The sequence below is a fragment of the Mustela nigripes genome, chromosome 8 (genome assembly GCF_022355385.1).
Source record: "Mustela nigripes isolate SB6536 chromosome 8, MUSNIG.SB6536, whole genome shotgun sequence".
In the NCBI taxonomy this organism is placed as follows: Eukaryota; Metazoa; Chordata; class Mammalia; order Carnivora; family Mustelidae; genus Mustela; species Mustela nigripes.
The window spans coordinates 8,762,442-8,779,194 of record NC_081564.1 but is presented as its reverse complement, the minus strand read 5'-3'; the positions used below and the strand labels follow the sequence as shown (position 1 = coordinate 8,779,194).

Here is a 16,753-nt window from a genome sequence, read left to right as displayed (position 1 = left end):
ACTGTGAGGTATAGTTTGTGTAATTAAAATGTTATCATTTCAAGAAAGTTCCCAAAATAATGAGTTGATTTCATACTATCCTCTAAAGGTTGACCAGTGATGGTTTTTGTTGTTCTTTTAGTACAAACTCATTGTTTTTAACATTCAGTTCTCCAGTTGGCATTTTTATTGGAATGATACTAAATTTATAAATTAGGGGTGAATTACTGTCTTTTTATTTAGTCTTCTTATGCAAGAACAATTACGCCTTTCTCCTTTAAATCTGCTTTTGTATCTTTAGTGTTTTTTTTAAAGTTTCTCTTAGAAGATAGTGTGTATTTTTTCAGTTTATACTTAGGTATTTTCTTTTTTTATTGTTATAAAACCAGTGTGTTTTCCACTGCAGTTTAAGTAGTTACTTATGAAGTAAGTTTATGAAGTACTATATATGCAGGCTATTTCTGTCTTTATGTTAATTTTGTATCATGCTCTTTCATTTGTCAAAAATTTGCTTCCGAAACACAGTCATGGATTGTATAAGGCATATCATTCCTGCATGATAGTAAAGCCTTTGCACAAAACCACTTTGTCTTCTTGGTACAAATGTAATGGTTTTCTTTTGCAATTTGTGAGAAAAACTTTGTTGTTTTTAAAAATATGCCAAAGTCAAGAACTTGATTAATGTAGACATTATTATTATTAATGTAGAACAGAATTTCTTAGCCTTGGTTCTGTTGACATTTTGGGACAGATATTTTTGGTTTATTAGCATACCTGGCCTTTACCCATTTTTAAAAACTTTTTTTTTTAAGACTTTATTTATTTGAGGGAGAATGCGAGTGGGAGAGAGAGAAGAGAGAGAGCATGAGCAGGGGCGAGGGGTAGAGGGAGAGGGAGAAGCAGGCTCCCTGCTGAGCAGGGAACCCCCACCCAAACCCCCCACTCCGTGTGGGACCAGATCCCAGAACCCTGGGATCATGGCCTGAGCTGAAGGCAGATGCTTAACTGACTGAGCCACCCAAGTACCTGGGCCTTTACCCATTTGATGCTAGTAGTACTTCCCTTCTCCCATTTGTGGCAACCAAAATGTTTCCAGAATTGCCACATGTCCCTTGAAAGACAAATTGCTCTCAGTTGAAAACCGTTGGACATATGGAAATCATTAAACTATGGTCCATCTAAGTTATAGTTTAATATTAAGATAGATTCAATTTGAGGAAGAAAATATGCCATAAACCCAAGTATATGTCTGTATAAATACATAGGCACATGTGCTAATGCATAGGAGATAATGTAGAAGGCCACACACAGTTGCTGTTAGTGGGAAAAAATGTATGTAAATAATGGGATGGAGGATTTTATGTTGTATTGTAGAATTTTTTTATGTTTTAAAATTATATTCAAGCGGGGCACCTGGGTGGCTCAGTGGGTTAAAGCCTCTGCCTTCAGCTCAGGTCATGATCTCAGGGTCCTGGGATCGAGCCCCGCATAGGGCTCTTTGCTGAGCAAAGAGCCTGCTTCCTCCCTCTCTGCCTGCCTCTCTGCCTACTTGTGATCTCTGCCTGTCAAATAAATAAATCTTTAAAAAAAATTATATTCAAGCATTTTCTGTGTGTATAACTAGAATTTTAATTTTTTTTAAGACTTTATGTATTTTATAGAGATTGCATGTGCACAAGCAGGGGAAGCTGCAGAGAGAGAGGGAGAAGCAGGATCCCCATTGAGCAGGGAGCCCGCTGTGGGGCTTAATCCCAGGACTCTGGGATCATGATGAGAGCTGAAGGCAGATGCTTAACTGACTGAGCCAACCAGGAGTTCCTAGAATTTTAATTTTTAAAAAGATGGTACACTTGACTGGCTTTTTAACTTAAATTAATTATTTTAATATATGAGGGTTATAATCAAGTATCAAATAGTAAAAAGGGTTATAATCAAGTGTCAAAAGAAATCGTAAACTTTCATTTGTTAAAAATGTTATAGGAGTTTGAGGGGTGCCTGGGTGGCTCAGTGGGTTAAGCCTCTGCCTTCGGCTCAGGTCATGATCCCAGGGTCCTGGGATTGAGTCCCACATCGGGCTCTCTGCTTGACAGGGAGCCTGCTTCCTCCTCTTTCTCTCTCTCTCTCTCTCTGCCTGCTTGTGATCTCTCACTGTCAAATAAATAAATAAAATCTTAAAAAATGTTATAGGAGTTTGGGGCAGCTTTACTGAAAGGAATTGCTTTTTCAATATATGGACTCTCAAGATCAAGTTCAGAAAAATATTACTGTATACACATTTCTTCTATTTCCACATTTCCTTCTCTAAATAAATAAAACTCTCTATTACCAGCTCTCTTAAATTTCAGCAAGTCATTAAATTTTTAGCAAGAAAATTAAAATATTTAAACAAATTCTGTCTCTAAATTAGTAATTACTTGTGTAATTAGTTCTGATGATTTTATGAACATGCCAGGTTACACATTCTTTGTGCCTTCTGCCGTGTTGTAAGCAGTGGTTCATGATTCCTCCCCTCAAGTGGCTTTGTTGACATCATACCACCCACCCATTACAGACGACAGTCAGTACAGGGCTCTAATAGACGAGTGAGGAGAAGGTACACAGAGCATGCAGCTCGTCGTTTTGGGGGAACTGGAAAAGATGTTACAGAGGAGGTCACAGCTGATTTTTTTTTTTTTTTTAAGATTTTATTTATTTGAGAGGGAGAGAAAGTGATAGATAGCATGAACAGGAGGGAGAGGGAGAAGCAGGCTCCCCGTGAGCAGGGAGCCGGGTGCCGGGGCTCTATCCCAGGACCCTGGGATCGTGACCTGAGTCAAAGGCAGATGCTTAACAGACTGAGCCACCCAGGTGCCCCTGAATTTCTTTCTTTCTTTCTTTCTTTTTTTTTTTTTAAATTTTTTTTTTTATTTGACAGAGAGAGATCACAAGTAGGCAGAGAGGCAGGCAGAGAGTGAGGGGGAAGCAGGCTCCCCGCTGAGCAGAGAGCCCGATGCGAGGCTCGATCCCAGGACCCTGAGATCATGACCTGAGCCGAAGGCAGAGGCCTAACCCACTGAGCCACCCAGGCGCCCCCCTGAATTTCTTTTAAGTAATCTCTACACCCAGTGTGGGGCTTAAATTCACACCCCAAGAATAAGAACTATATCCTCTACTGACTGAGCCAGCCAGGCGCCCCAGTTGAGCTGAATTCTTTTTTTTTTTTTTTTTTTAGCTGAATTTTTAATTACTTTTTAGAATTTTAACACTGGGAGAACCATGAGGCAAAAATCTGTGTGGAATAATAAAATACATACAGTAGGGCTGCCTGGGTGGTTCAGCTAGTTGGGCATCTGCCTCCACTCAGGTCATGATCTCGGGGTCCTGGGATTGAGAGCCCCATCTGGGGCTCTCTGCTCAGCAGGGAGTCTGCTTCTCCCCATCCCTCTGCCCTGCTCCCTGCTCATGAGCTCACTCGCTCCCTCTCTCTCTGTCAAATAAATAAAATCTTAAAATAATAAAAGACTTAACAGGAATTTTTAAAAACAACTATTAGAAACCTGCTGCATGGTACTATGTGTTGTTGTGTTTTGAGAAAGAGCAGAAATTGTAGAAGAATTCAGTGATGGGAAAAGAGTAAAGCTTAGTGTTGGGTTTTGGCTTTTTTCTTGTACTGTTGTTTTTCTTTAAATAATAGCCTTCTGTAGCAAGTGGCATAATTTGGTGTGTCAGACAGGGATTATCTCAGAAAGTAGTATGTAGGAAACTTTTCATAGTGCTGTAAGTGTCAATGTACAGGGACTCAGTCAGATCTGGGGGTCATTGGAGAGAGTCTCTGTGGAGGTTGCTTTCAAGCTGACTCTTGAAGGATGAGTCAGAGTTGTGCTGAGGGTTGGGCATTGGTGTTTGAGGTTACATGAGACACGTGTAAGAGCATGTGTCCGATGCTATGTGCATGTGTCTGATTCTGAGGAGAGGGTATTTTCTAATACTCAGTCATCTTTTCTTCAGTACCAAATATGCCCCAGCAGCGGCAGGACCAGCATCATCAGAGCACCATGATGCACCCAGCGTCTGCGGCGGGCCCGCCGATTGTGGCTACCCCACCAGCTTATTCCACACAATATGTTGCCTATAGTCCTCAGCAGTTTCCAAATCAGCCTCTCGTTCAGCATGTGCCACATTATCAGTCTCAGGTAAGGCTGCCGTGACCTCTTAATTTTTGTTCCATTTAAATAGCTTTCAGTTTTAACCTTTAATAGGGTAAAGGGCTCTTCCTTTATATTTTGTGTTCTGTGTCATGGTAAGGTAGATAGCTAAGGATTTGGGGGCCTTTAGAAGGTTGCTGATCAGCGTAAGTATTTCAAAGGAAATAGCCAAAAACAGTTTTAGGATTTTCAGAGTTGTTTCTCTAAACCTGGAAAGTGTGGAGTTAAGACGTCTGACTGAAATTTGCCTGATTCTGTTTGATACTTTAATGTGTTTTCTTTATATTTTGTTTGAACACAGCATCCTCATGTCTATAGTCCTGTGATACAGGGTAATGCTAGAATGATGGCACCGCCGGCACATGCCCAGCCTGGTTTAGTGTCTTCTTCAGCAACTCAATACGGGGCTCATGAGCAGACGCATGCGATGTATGGTAGGAAGCATTTTGTTTGTCTCTTTCAGTGTGAGTGACTATTAATTGTTTTAAAGCTCTGAAAAGAAACTTTAAGAATAACTTAGCCTTTTGTACCAATGAGGGTCAAGAATCTAAAGAAAAGATTAACCCATTTCTTTAAGTCTTGTCAAATCATTTCAACTTCTGTTGCTGAAATTTGTGTTCAAACGTCTTTCCTTATTTTAAGTGAAATTGAATGACTTGTATAACGGAAAGTATCATTTGTGGAGAAAGGCATCTTCCTCCTCTTCCTCATCAGTATTACAGCAGTTTGGTATGGCCTGCCTAAGGCATCCAAGAAAGTTGTGACACAATGAAAGCTCTCTCTGACAAGAAAACATTCTGCTCCACTCCTTCCTCGGGCAGTCATTGGCGTTACATATTTTTATTGCTGTTTGTTAAAATGAATGCTACTGTGTGTCTGCCTCATGCTGATTTTTTAAGAGGTCAAAATAGTATGATACTGGGTCTCCTTTAGACATGAGTCACACTTTAAATATAATCATATAAGCAGTGGTACAATGAGAAGTATCCTATGTAAAATAATTAAAACAATATATAAAGGAATAATAGACAAAAATCTCCATCTTAGTTTTGTGGCTGGAGAGTTTTGTGCAGGTCACCTTTGCATCCATCTAAAGTACTAAAATAATGTGGTTTTTCAATGTTGAGAATTTAAAATGACATTTCCACTCATATCTTAAAGTAATAGAGTCTGTGAGTGGACCCATATTTTTCAAAAAAACTTTAATTCGTTCTAGTTTCATTAAGATGTAAGTTTTGTTTTGAACCTTCCTGAGCACTCCTGTACTGTCATTTAGGTTTTCCCATTGGCATTTCAGTTTTTTGGAGTGGGAGGAGAGAAATTTAAATTTATTCATACAAATGGAAAATACACCACTCTGAGAAAGAAAGTACCATTACATGGACATTGCATTTTTTTAAACCTTTTAAAACTTTTAAAATGACTACGGCTATATGATACTCTGTAGGTTCATAGGAATAGGCCTCAGGCAGCAGCAGTCAAGTTTCTTGTCATCCATGACCTGCTGCTCGCGCTTTCTTCCCGGAGGCGCACTCCCACTGCCCACGCACCGTGACAGGCATGTTAAATGATTAAAGGCATTGTTTTTGTAAAGTTCCTAAACCCAATCTTTATACCTTACCACTTAAAACCTTCTGCTGTGGATTATGCCCTTTAAGTTAAAATGATGTAATTGCCACGTTTGGGGAAACTTTCTTACAAAAAACTCATTCATAATTTAATTGAAAAAATACCGATAGACTGATTTTGGCTTATGATTTTGGTTATAATTGTTTTTCATTGGCTTGTCTTAACCAGGACTAAGTATATATGAAATTGCATAAAAGTGTATTCATCATACATGCTTCTACACAGTTTGTATACATTTTAACAGTTTTTTGCTAAAGGCTTATGTTTTGCTAAAGGCTTATTATGTGAAAAAGTTTATTATGATTCTTTATATATTTCTGATAAATACATCATGATTTTAAAAATAGAAAAAACACTTCTTCCTTCCCGTTTTCTGGCATACTCCCCTTGGAATAAGGTCTAAAACTTTTGAGTTAAAATTTCCATTACTTTTTAGAGAATAGCTGTTTGTGTACCCATGCTTCTGAGACATTGTAGTAATACTGTGATGTTGAGAAGAATCTTTCTCCTCCATGTGTTCACTAACTGCCAGCATTTGGTTTTGTCTTTTGGATGGATGTTCATTGGTTTGAAATAGCCTGTATCGTAAATACTGTGTTTGATACACTAATGGTTTTATAATTGCTTTCCCAAAACATTTCCATTTGAAAAGTAGCTGTCCTTGGACCCTGAAGTCTATTCAAATGTGCGTAAATAAGAAATACTGCAGATAAAACACTAGATCTAATGTCCAGTAAAATCTGGAATGATTTGTCATTAGGACTAGTTCTTTATTGGTGGGAGAAAGTTGCTCAGCCAGATTTGAAACTCCTCTCCTACAGTTTACACATGTTGTATCTAATTGACATCTCTTGATAAGGGTAGGCTGAGGTGAGGCTATGGACTTGATATGGTTGTTGCTATGATATGGTTGTTGATACGGTTGTTTACTCAGGGTGTCGTTTTGATATTTCATACTCTAAAAAGAACACTAGAAAATGAAATATTTTATTCTTTGCCATCATAAACCATAATTTAATCTAGTAAAGCAAGGTCATTAATTCTTCAGTAATTTACTTCAGTTATTTTAGATCTTCCAAGACTTAATTATGCCAGATATAGACACTTTGTCTTAGTTTAAAATAATGTACTTTTAAATCTGTTGCATAGAAATGCTAATTTTATACTTACTTCCCTTGAACAGTTTCTATTTCATATTCCCAAAGGAACCAAGTATTTTGAGTATGAATTATGTCTATTTTTAAGCTTCATTCTATCTAAATATTTTCAACTTTTTATGCAAATAAAAGAATATGCACCCAGATGTTGGCGACAGTTCTATGTCACCCTTTTGTCATTCATTCGTTGTTAACAGCCACAGCAAAAGGCTTTAAGAATAGAAAGGACACTAATGACTACAAAATAAAAGTGATTATTTTCTTTAAATGGTTGGTGTATTTAATATAAATATGCTGACAGATTATTGAACAGCTAAATTACTAGAGATACTAAACATTCTAAATAGTTATTGACCTTGTTCTCTTTCTAGCGGTTATAGAAAGGAGTTTGATCACCAACTTCATCTCTGACCTTAATCTAACTTAAATCATTGCCTTTGCCCCTTCCCTCCTAAGAAGTTACTTTTTGTTTCCTTGTCTTCTGGTTCACCTCATTTTGTTCTATGGCAGTGGTATTTTCACTTTCAGAAATACTAGTGATGAAACTTTCTTTACTAACCGAAGCCATCAGGAAGAATTAGATCTAGAATCCTCTTTGAGTTTATTTGAGTTTGTTTTTGGTAGTTTAATGCAAGCAAATGAGAAAATACATGAGGCAAAAAGATTTAAAATAGACCTATTATCCCCAACATCTGACAACCACCAGTTAACATTTTGGTGCATATCCTTCCAAATGTCCTTACAGACACACAGATTTATGTAGACATTTTAATAAGAAATGATACTATACCCATGTTTAATATTACCATTATTATGTTTCTAAATTTGGGGGTTCACTTCCAGATGCCTAATAAATATCTTACAGAATAATGATGTTTCTCTTCATGATTTACAAAACTGTTTGAGTCTTTTGAATTAAACTTGGTAAATATTCTCTTATTTTGGTGCATTATTTGTATTCAGGTTGTTCAATGGAATGCCATACTGCTCTTTGATTACATAATGATTTTGTACCTTTTATTTAAGCAAGTCAGAATGTGGAACTCGACACATTAAGTACAGAAGAAAGTGTCTTTTGGTTCAGTCCTTTGTATAATTTTGTAGCAATGTTTAAAGTGCTTGTCATCTCTTGTAAAATAAGAAAAATGATTTATGCATGAATACAAAAAGAAATTACTAAATATGTCAACCTTTCCAGAAAATTAGGAAAATGCACACCTCAGAAGGCTAATTTACCTTTCTATTTCCCAAATTCAGCATGTCCCAAATTACCATACAACAAGGAGACAAGCCCTTCTTTCTACTTTGCCAGTGAGTTGGGTTTTTTATACTAATTTTAATTGAACAGTAAAACACTTTTTAAAGAATACATGTTAAGGGAGTAGACTTGTTGAGCAATATTTTCCTTGTGCCAGCCAAAATTGTTGAATATATGTATATTTGTAAACAATTCAGAGTTTAAAAAAAAAATACAACCCAGCTTAAGAAAGCTGGAGTTAATTTAAAAACTGAATGGCGTCAGAAATTAATTTTTGCATACCAAGCAAACATGTGACGACTGTTTTGGAAGTGCCTAATATTTTCCTTGTTCAAAGAAACTTCTGCTGAACTGCCTTTTTTTTTTTTTTTTTTTTTTTTAAATCCAAGCCACAAATTTAGTATAGAAGGCTTAAAATAGCAGGCTTTTTCAGTATCCTGGTAAGAAGAAATTCATCCTTACAAGGATTTTTTAATTGAATAGGGTTGAAATTCTAGGGAAGAAACATTTCTGTCTTTTCAGTCTTTGCATGACTGAAGAAGGTTTAAGATATTCGGGTGTAGACACCCCAGGATGTTTTGAGCTTCACCAGGAAAGCGCAGCTTTGCTGCTGGATTATGTTTGGCAGCACCGGCCTCTCTCACCAGCAGTGAAAAGGTAAATAAACAGTGGCTCCTAAATGGAGAAAGTCTGGGCAGGGCTCTGTTTTAGAAATGAATGTGTAAGGTGTGTCTTCTTTATTTTCTAGGGCAGTTTTTGAATAAGGCTAGTCGCAGACTTTCTCGGTATTTGGAATAGAGAGGTACTAACTTGCACAACAAGTCCTTCAGAAATGTATGTCAATAATGAGTCACTTTATGTGCGATACTATATTTTAAGGGATATTAAGGATTAAGATTTTAAATACTAAATTTTGGATTATTTTAGACAGACTTAATGTCTGAATTTACTAAATGCCAGATTTTAAAAAGTTGAGAAAACATTTTGACTTAAGTTTTCATTGACTGTGTCATGACTTGGTATCCAAAAATAAGTGTGTACTTGTTACTCATTTGGTGCTAGGAATTGTTAACAAATTTAATCCTTTAATAGATGCTCTTTAAAAAGGAGTCTTGCTGTATATCTATACTATTAAAGGGAAACTTTGTATGTGATACAGTTTGTAAAAGACAGTGTCAGTAATTAATTTTATTATGTACTCAATTTGAGGTCTCAAATGTAGTTATCCTCACCATCTTACTGTCTCTGATAATAAATTTGGAGTCAGTTTCCTGGTAAGTAGCTAAAAGGTCCTTAATCATCAAACCTAAATATTAACTGCCTTAGTACAACTCCCCCTGAAAGGAATTAATAGTTTTTAAAAGAAACTAACAGTGGGGCTGCTGTTTGTAATTTAATTTGCTGCTTTGTACCACCCCCTCCCAAGAAGCCATTTTGTCCTGGTTTGATCTAGTTGCCTGTTACTCCCCTTTAAGAGTTCAGTTTTCTTCACTTGCTTTTTTCTGAATTTAATAGCAAATTGGAAGATTTTGTTTTCATTTTTAGTTTTGCAGTGCTGGTGATCTCTCATGACTTGTGCATCCAAGGTCAAAATGATAAAACCTAGTTAAAAATTAAACACACAGCCTTGTGGACTGAATTGGCTTCAGTAGGATCATGGCTTAGGAAACAGTTTTTATAATGTAGTTATTAGTGTTAGGAGGATTTGACAAGTCATACATTTAGAGTTTTAAACATTTGTATCAGGGAATACAGTGAATGGGAGACTTCTGGACCAGGTAAAACCCAGAAAAGCAATGCTTCTTTGCTTAGCCTGAATTCATCCAGGTTTCATGAAGGCAACTTAATTTTTATAAATCGAAGTTTAACCGATGAATAGCTAAATCAGAATTTTGAAGAAAACTTATTTTTAGTCTTTGGAATCGTTGGCTAAATGAATGAACTAATTGGACTCAGTACCGCCTAGCTTTTACTGTCTTCCACTCTCCCCTTCTCCCTTTCCCTGAGTCTAGTAAATTTTCCTCATTTATTCTATCTTGGTTCCTTCCTCTTGGCTCTCTTTTCTTCCAACCTTTATGCCCCTCAACCTTTGGATATCTCTCCTACCCCACCTTTGTCCCATTCTTAACTGGCCTTTCAAGGAACCAGACTGAATTTTTTTGGTTATATAAGTATTGAATTAAAATGTGTCAGTTTCACGTTTTTTCCCAATTAGCTGCCCAGTTTTCGTATTTGAGTGGGGGTAAGAGTTCCTGGATGAGGCCCTTGCTTAGCAGATATCTTTTAAGCAAGAAGATAAAGGAAGTTATTTCTAATTACACCTTTCAAAGTTTAATTTGCAGTTAATGATGCATGTTTACAGGTGCTTGATTTTTCTTAGAATGCATTGTAGTTTGCTGTTACTTATGTAGGGAAAGGATTTTTTTTGTTGTTTTTAAATAACATAAGGTATTACTTGTTTCAGGGGTACAGGTTTTTTGTTTTTTTGTTTTTAAACAAAAGCCTGTGTAGATGCGCACAGTTTGGGTTACTTGAAGTATTTGTGCTGTGGATGCAAATGAGATATAAATTAGAATATAGCCTTTTGATACCTTTTATTTTTTTATTTTTTATAAACATATAATATATTTTTATCCCCAGAGGTACAGGTCTGTGAATCACCAGGTTTACACAGTTCACAGCACTCACCAAAGCACATACCCTCCCCAATGTCCATAACCCCACCCCCCTTCTCCCAACCCCCCTCTCCCAGCAACCCTCAGTTTGTTTTGTGAGATTAAGAGTCACTTATGGTTTGTCTCCCTCCCAGTCCCATCTTGTTTCATTTATTCTGCCTTTTGATACCTTTTAAAAGTGCATGGTAAAATATATTTCATCTTTAATTTTTTTCCAAATAATTTCAAGATTTTAACCTTTTTAAATGGATGAATTACTTCATTATGAGACATCATGGATGTAATTATTCTCCTTGTTGGAGGTAATGTTATTTTGTCAGAAAATTAATAATATAGCACCCAGCTAGAGTTTATTTTATTGTTTTTTAAAACTTCACTTAGAAGGTTAAAGTACAAACCTCTCTTGAATAAAGTTTAAAAAATAGAAATTCTGAGATTCTGTACTAGGTCTTGGTATTCAGGAATAGCTTTCCCCTAGATATATTTAGTATTGTTGCAAATGAAACATTTAAGAAGCTTGGGACAGGGAGGATTTTGATGCTAATAGTGTGAAAATAAGGAGCGTGAGGGGCGCCTGGCTGGCGGAGCGGTGGAGCACGTGACTCGATCTCAGGGTCAGCATCGTCAACTCCACACTGCGGCTGAAGTTGTCTTTTTTTTAAAAAGGCCTGTGAGTGACTCTAGACAACATTCTCCAGTAGAACTTCAGTGATGATAAGTGTGCTGTAAATTGTGCTGTGTAATCAGAAGCCACTAGCTACATGTGGCTATTGTAGTTATTTAAAAATAAATTTGAAGAATGAGTATAACATTTTTATAAGAGCAGAGCTGGGTTCGAAATTTACATTAGGTCTTTTCGACCAAGTCAGTGCCTAGACAGTTTAGGGGGATCTGCAAGTTAACGAAGTGAAGATGATGGTGAAGAATGGCTGCTTAATAAGCAGATGAGTTCATAGAAAGACACTGACACGTGGGGACCAGGGAGTTCAGGGAAAGCAGTTAGCACATTATTCTTCCTAGCTCCCAGAAAACAGGCATGGACCCTTCCTAAAAACACACAGAGACTATCTTGCCACAATCTTCCTTGTTAATATGTTCCAGTGTGTATTAACTCTTAGGGAAACTTTTTCACTGTATAAATGAAAGTGTTTTGTTTAATCTGGGTATTAACAAATATTAATGCCTGCTGTGACATTGGCAGTGGATGCACAGGTGATCCTAGCACTGGCTTTTTGCCTCACCCTTGCCTCGTTTAAAAGATACGTGTATGGGGTGCCTGGCTAGCTCAGATAGTAGAGTGTGCAGCTCTCAAACTCAGGATTGTGAGTTCAAGCCACATGCTGGGCAGAGAGTCTACTTTAAAAAATACATACAGGGACGCCTGGGTGGCTCAGTTGGTTAAGCAGCTGCCTTCGGCTCAGGTCATGATCCCAGCGTCCTGGGATCGAGTCCCATATCGGGCTTCTTGCTCGGCAGGGAGCCTGCTTCTCCCTCTACCTCCACCTGCCATTCTGTCTGCCTGTGCTTGCTCTCTGCCCCCCCCCCTCTCTCTGATAAATAAATAAAACCTTTAAAAAAAAAATAAAAAATAAAAAATACATACAGTTGGGGAGATAACCACTTAGGCTGGAATATTGGTGGCCTTTGGTCCTACAATGTCAGGCATAACAGAATTGCTTCATGTGCCTAACCCTCTGCATAACATTTCTTTGGGACGTGCCGGGTGTCACCTATGCTGGTGACTCTTGGCCGTCTTGCCTCTTAGACTGTTGGAGTTAGAGTGCCCGTTCTCATAGCAGCGCTTGTTTCTTCCTGTCAGTCCCCTGTATGTCTGTATTTGCTCACGTGTCATAGGAGGAACATGAGGAGCTATTTTGGATTGTTTCTGTGTACAAACTTAGCTTCTCTGGAATTTTAGGATGAATTTGAGAGAATGCTGAAGTCCTGTGTTGCTAGGGATGTGTCTTAAGAACACTGTGCTCAGCTCATTGCCACATCGTGGTTAGATTTGTATCTGTGCTGCCAGGAGTTACTAGAAGCAGTGAACTCACTGTGATTTTGATTCTCAGATTGCTGTTTTGGGAATACATGAACAAACGAATTTATATGTAATCTCCTGTTTGGTATCAAGGTATGGTCTTGCTGAGATCCATAAAGAATTGGCATTAGGTTCTCAGGTCTGATGAACACATTTTTACTTAGAATGGCCCATCATACTTCCTTTGAAGTTATTCTAGCTAGTAAAAATCTTCCTGAAGTCTGGGATGCTTTGAAGGGAGTTCATTTTTCTACACAGTTTAGGTAATTCCATTTAGTAGATTTTTTAAAGCAAAGGTGAGGCAGATCCTTGAGTAGGGCGGATCCAGGGTATGAACTGAATGGCAGAGGGACTTCTCTGATCCGCTGAGAGTGATTATGGTCATTTTGCTGTGAAGATAGAACCCTGACCTTGCCCTCGCTCCCAGCCCCATTGCAGTCCGTGCCCACGGGACACTGTGTCTGCTCCAGGGCAGTAGCATGGTGAGGTTAGCCAGATGATGGCCTTGAGCTAAAGAGAGAGAGAGAGAGAGTGTGTGTGTGTGTGTGTGTGTATGTGTGTGTGGATTGTTTTTGCTTATCTGTTTAAGTTGCTTTTTCAGGAAAATATGGTGACTGTTTATAAGAATAAATTTAATTTGATTTTAATGTGTACAGCTGTGTTATAGAATTAAAATGCTAGTGTAATTGGTAAGTGATAACGTCACACTTAGATTTTCAAGAAAATGGACGGTTTAAGTGGAGTCGAAAACAGATTGGTGAAAGCCTAAGTTAGGCGTGGAGTATCACGAAAGCTCAGCTGATGAGGCACAGAGGAGCACTTGAGACGGTCCTACATGTCGATTGTACGCACACCTTTCTCTTTCACTTCAGTTTCCACTGGCTCCCTTGCTCAGCAGTATGCGCACCCTAATGCTACCCTGCACCCACATACTCCACATCCTCAGCCTTCAGCTACCCCCACCGGACAGCAGCAGAGCCAGCATGGTGGCAGTCATCCTGCACCCAGTCCTGTTCAGGTAAGGAGATACCCAGGTCCTTGTAGAAGTGCGTCGTTCTGTTCACTGGGCGTTTCCACTGCTGAGGAGCGCGTTGGGTATCACTTGATCAAAACCCCTCAGAGCGTTGCTTCGCGGCGCCAGCAGACCGCTAACTCTGCCCGCTGTGGCCCTGGCGTTTGGTTTTTGTTGTTACTGTTTTTAAGGCATATTAAGATACATCTTGAGAATGAAGTGATTTGGGTAAGTTCTAGAAATAATTGATTGAAAAATCTAACATTGTGTAGGAGATTTGCTTGGGATTTTTTTTTTTTTGACAGTTAACACAATGAGGTTTTTTCCATGTTAGTTTCTGTAGTCCTATTTGTTAACAGGGCACTCGAGGATCTCTTTGACATCTTTCAGTTCCCTGGGGCAGTGGACTTGTTTTACCTCTGCTTGGTTGGGGTCTTGCTACCGCCAGGCTGAGAATTGGGCTTGTGCCCAGAAGGGAGTGTCTCTGAATGGGGGGTGCCCCCCAGCCCTGCCCTTCCCTCCCTGTACATTCTCTGGTACTTGCCACTGGCCTTCATCTTCAGTGGGCCCAGTGGAGCCTACGCTCATGTATGGAGTTCAGCTTTGTGTGTGACCTTATCTGCTTTTCATTGAAGAAATGGTTTTCTCAGTTCTTTCTTGTCGCTTTGCAGCACCATCAGCACCAGGCCGCCCAGGCGCTCCATCTGGCCAGTCCACAGCAGCAGTCAGCCATTTACCACGCGGGGCTCGCACCAACCCCACCTTCCATGACCCCTGCCTCCAATACGCAGTCGCCACAGAATAGTTTCCCAACAGCACAACAGACCGTCTTTACAATCCATCCTTCTCACGTTCAGCCGGCATACACCAATCCTCCCCACATGGCCCACGTACCTCAGGTAAACCAGCTTTAGCCAACTTTCTGTGGAGATCAAGTAGAATAAGAAAGTTATTGGAGAAGCAGTGAAGAGCCAGGTGGTCTGCAGGCTAGGAAACCCTGTGTGTGATGCCATCTGCCTGTCTCCCTTCCCCACTCAAATACATGTGATCTGGCCCTAACTGAATGTTGGTGTGGTTTTGTAATGGGGTCAGTGAAGTTGTTGATGGGTCAGTCCTTCAGTGTTTCCCATCTGAGACCTTATAAATCTCTCTGATTTTGGGATGCAACCCAGTCCTTTCCTTCCTGTGTCTGCTTTGCTATGTTTGATACAGCTTCACTGCTATATGTGTATACATAGTCACACATTCTTTCTCCTCTTCTCCCTTCCCTCTCTCTCTATCCCTACCGATTCTCCCTCCCTCCCCCCCCCCCCCCCCCCCACACACACAAACACAGAGAGAGAGAGAGAGAGAGAGAAAGACTGGCAGGGAGGTTGGGCCTTCACAAATTCTCAGCTCTCTGAGGTGACTGCCCTGAGCCTGTCCGCTTGACTCTTAGTTACACGAGTTCCAGAGAAATCTCTCCCCTTGTTTTCCTTGCCTGTCAGTACATCCGCTTTGACCATATGTTGTACTTCTTGAAAGGGCTTGGCCTTATACATTGGTGAGTGTAACTAGAAGTTGGAAGCACTCAGGCATTCCCATTTTTCTTAGCATCCTGGCTCTCTGGAGCTCTCCTCCAGCGTGAGCCTCTGATGGTTGAAAGGTGTGGTTGCCATCTCCGTGGTTGCCGGCTGCATCAGCTGCTGACTAAAGTCCCTGCAATCCAGGGCCAAGTTAGATGATCTTAATAAGGAGCTGCACTGACATTGGGCTCTAACACTGTCCTTGAGGCCCTCCCTGGAGCTGGTAAGGGTGAATCGGCTGTATATGATGGCTCTTTTTGCTGCTTTCATAACAGAACTGTCTGAGGCAGGTGTAGGCTAGCCTGCTCACTGAACTCCATTTCCTGTTAAACGGTGCGCCCCCGAGGCGCTGGCGTGCTGGGGGCTGGAGCTCCCTCTCAGAAGGCGACATTGTGACTAGAGTGCTGCAGCTCTGGGGAGTTTGGGCGTCCTCCCCTGCACAAGTGAGGAAGGTCCTGTGGTGTGGCGCACTGCAGCGGATGGTTGGTTTTGACAGTGGGGAGGGGGCCGGTCTGGTCAGGTGTGGGCCAGCGTGGTTTGGCTGAATCAGGAGCTTCATGAGAGCTGGGTCCTTGAGGTGGTTAGCAGAGGCTGGTGGCTAAGTAGATACGTGAATTTACCTTAAGTTAGAGTTCCCAAAACCTCACTTTTGTGTTTTTGTGCTGAACGAGAAAAAGGTTAACACTTCCAGGGAAGTCCAGATACGCCATGGGCCCACTGGAATATGGAAGACAGTAAAAGCAGCATTTCATGCAAGGCTTATTGTGGTCGAGGACAGTGCACAGGGAGGCAGGAAAGGAGGGCTCTTCTGGGCCTGCCGTGTCTCCCCAGGGCTGGGATCCAGCAGGTGGGCTGGCTAACCCTTTTCCAGCTGGACAGACCAGGTTGCACTCACTGTCACTTGGTTTAGGGACACGGGGCTGGCCCAGATAATTTCACATCACTCCTCCCCCACTTCATTGAGCCATTTACTGCAGCCTCCTGCTCCTGCTCAGTCAGCACGTCTCTTAGAATAAAGGGGCCCGACTGTCTCTTCTCTCGCTGCCCAGACTCATTCTTCACAGAGATGTGCCGGTGAGCAGACAAGCAGAGGGGAGGGGCAGACAACAAGAGGGCGAAGGAATCCATAGATGACGGCCATCGCCCGCTTTCCTAATTAAAAGGGAGGCTACCTTTAAAACTGCTTCAGGCCCCACTCAGACGCCAGATCCTGAAGCATCATTGCATCTCTTCCTAGTAAGTTGAGAAAGCTTCCC

General features: G+C 40.2%; 1 protein-coding gene across 7 annotated transcripts in view; it reads left to right on the top strand.

Moving 5' to 3' along the window:
• The window catches only part of ATXN2 (ataxin 2), a 116,024-nt gene that overhangs the window by 97,299 nt on the left and 1,972 nt on the right, over nucleotides 1-16,753 (top strand). For 5 of the 7 annotated variants that reach the window (XM_059408425.1, XM_059408422.1, XM_059408421.1 and 2 more), the window contains 5 exons: nucleotides 3,967-4,151; nucleotides 4,465-4,597; nucleotides 8,207-8,260; nucleotides 13,793-13,938; nucleotides 14,604-14,831. In XM_059408425.1, coding sequence (XP_059264408.1) covers nucleotides 3,967-4,151; nucleotides 4,465-4,597; nucleotides 8,207-8,260; nucleotides 13,793-13,938; nucleotides 14,604-14,831 — 746 coding nt within the window. The remainder of the gene's footprint in view (nucleotides 1-3,966; nucleotides 4,152-4,464; nucleotides 4,598-8,206; nucleotides 8,261-13,792; nucleotides 13,939-14,603; nucleotides 14,832-16,753) is intronic. The other 2 variants (XM_059408426.1, XM_059408424.1) reach the window with 1 other exon arrangement.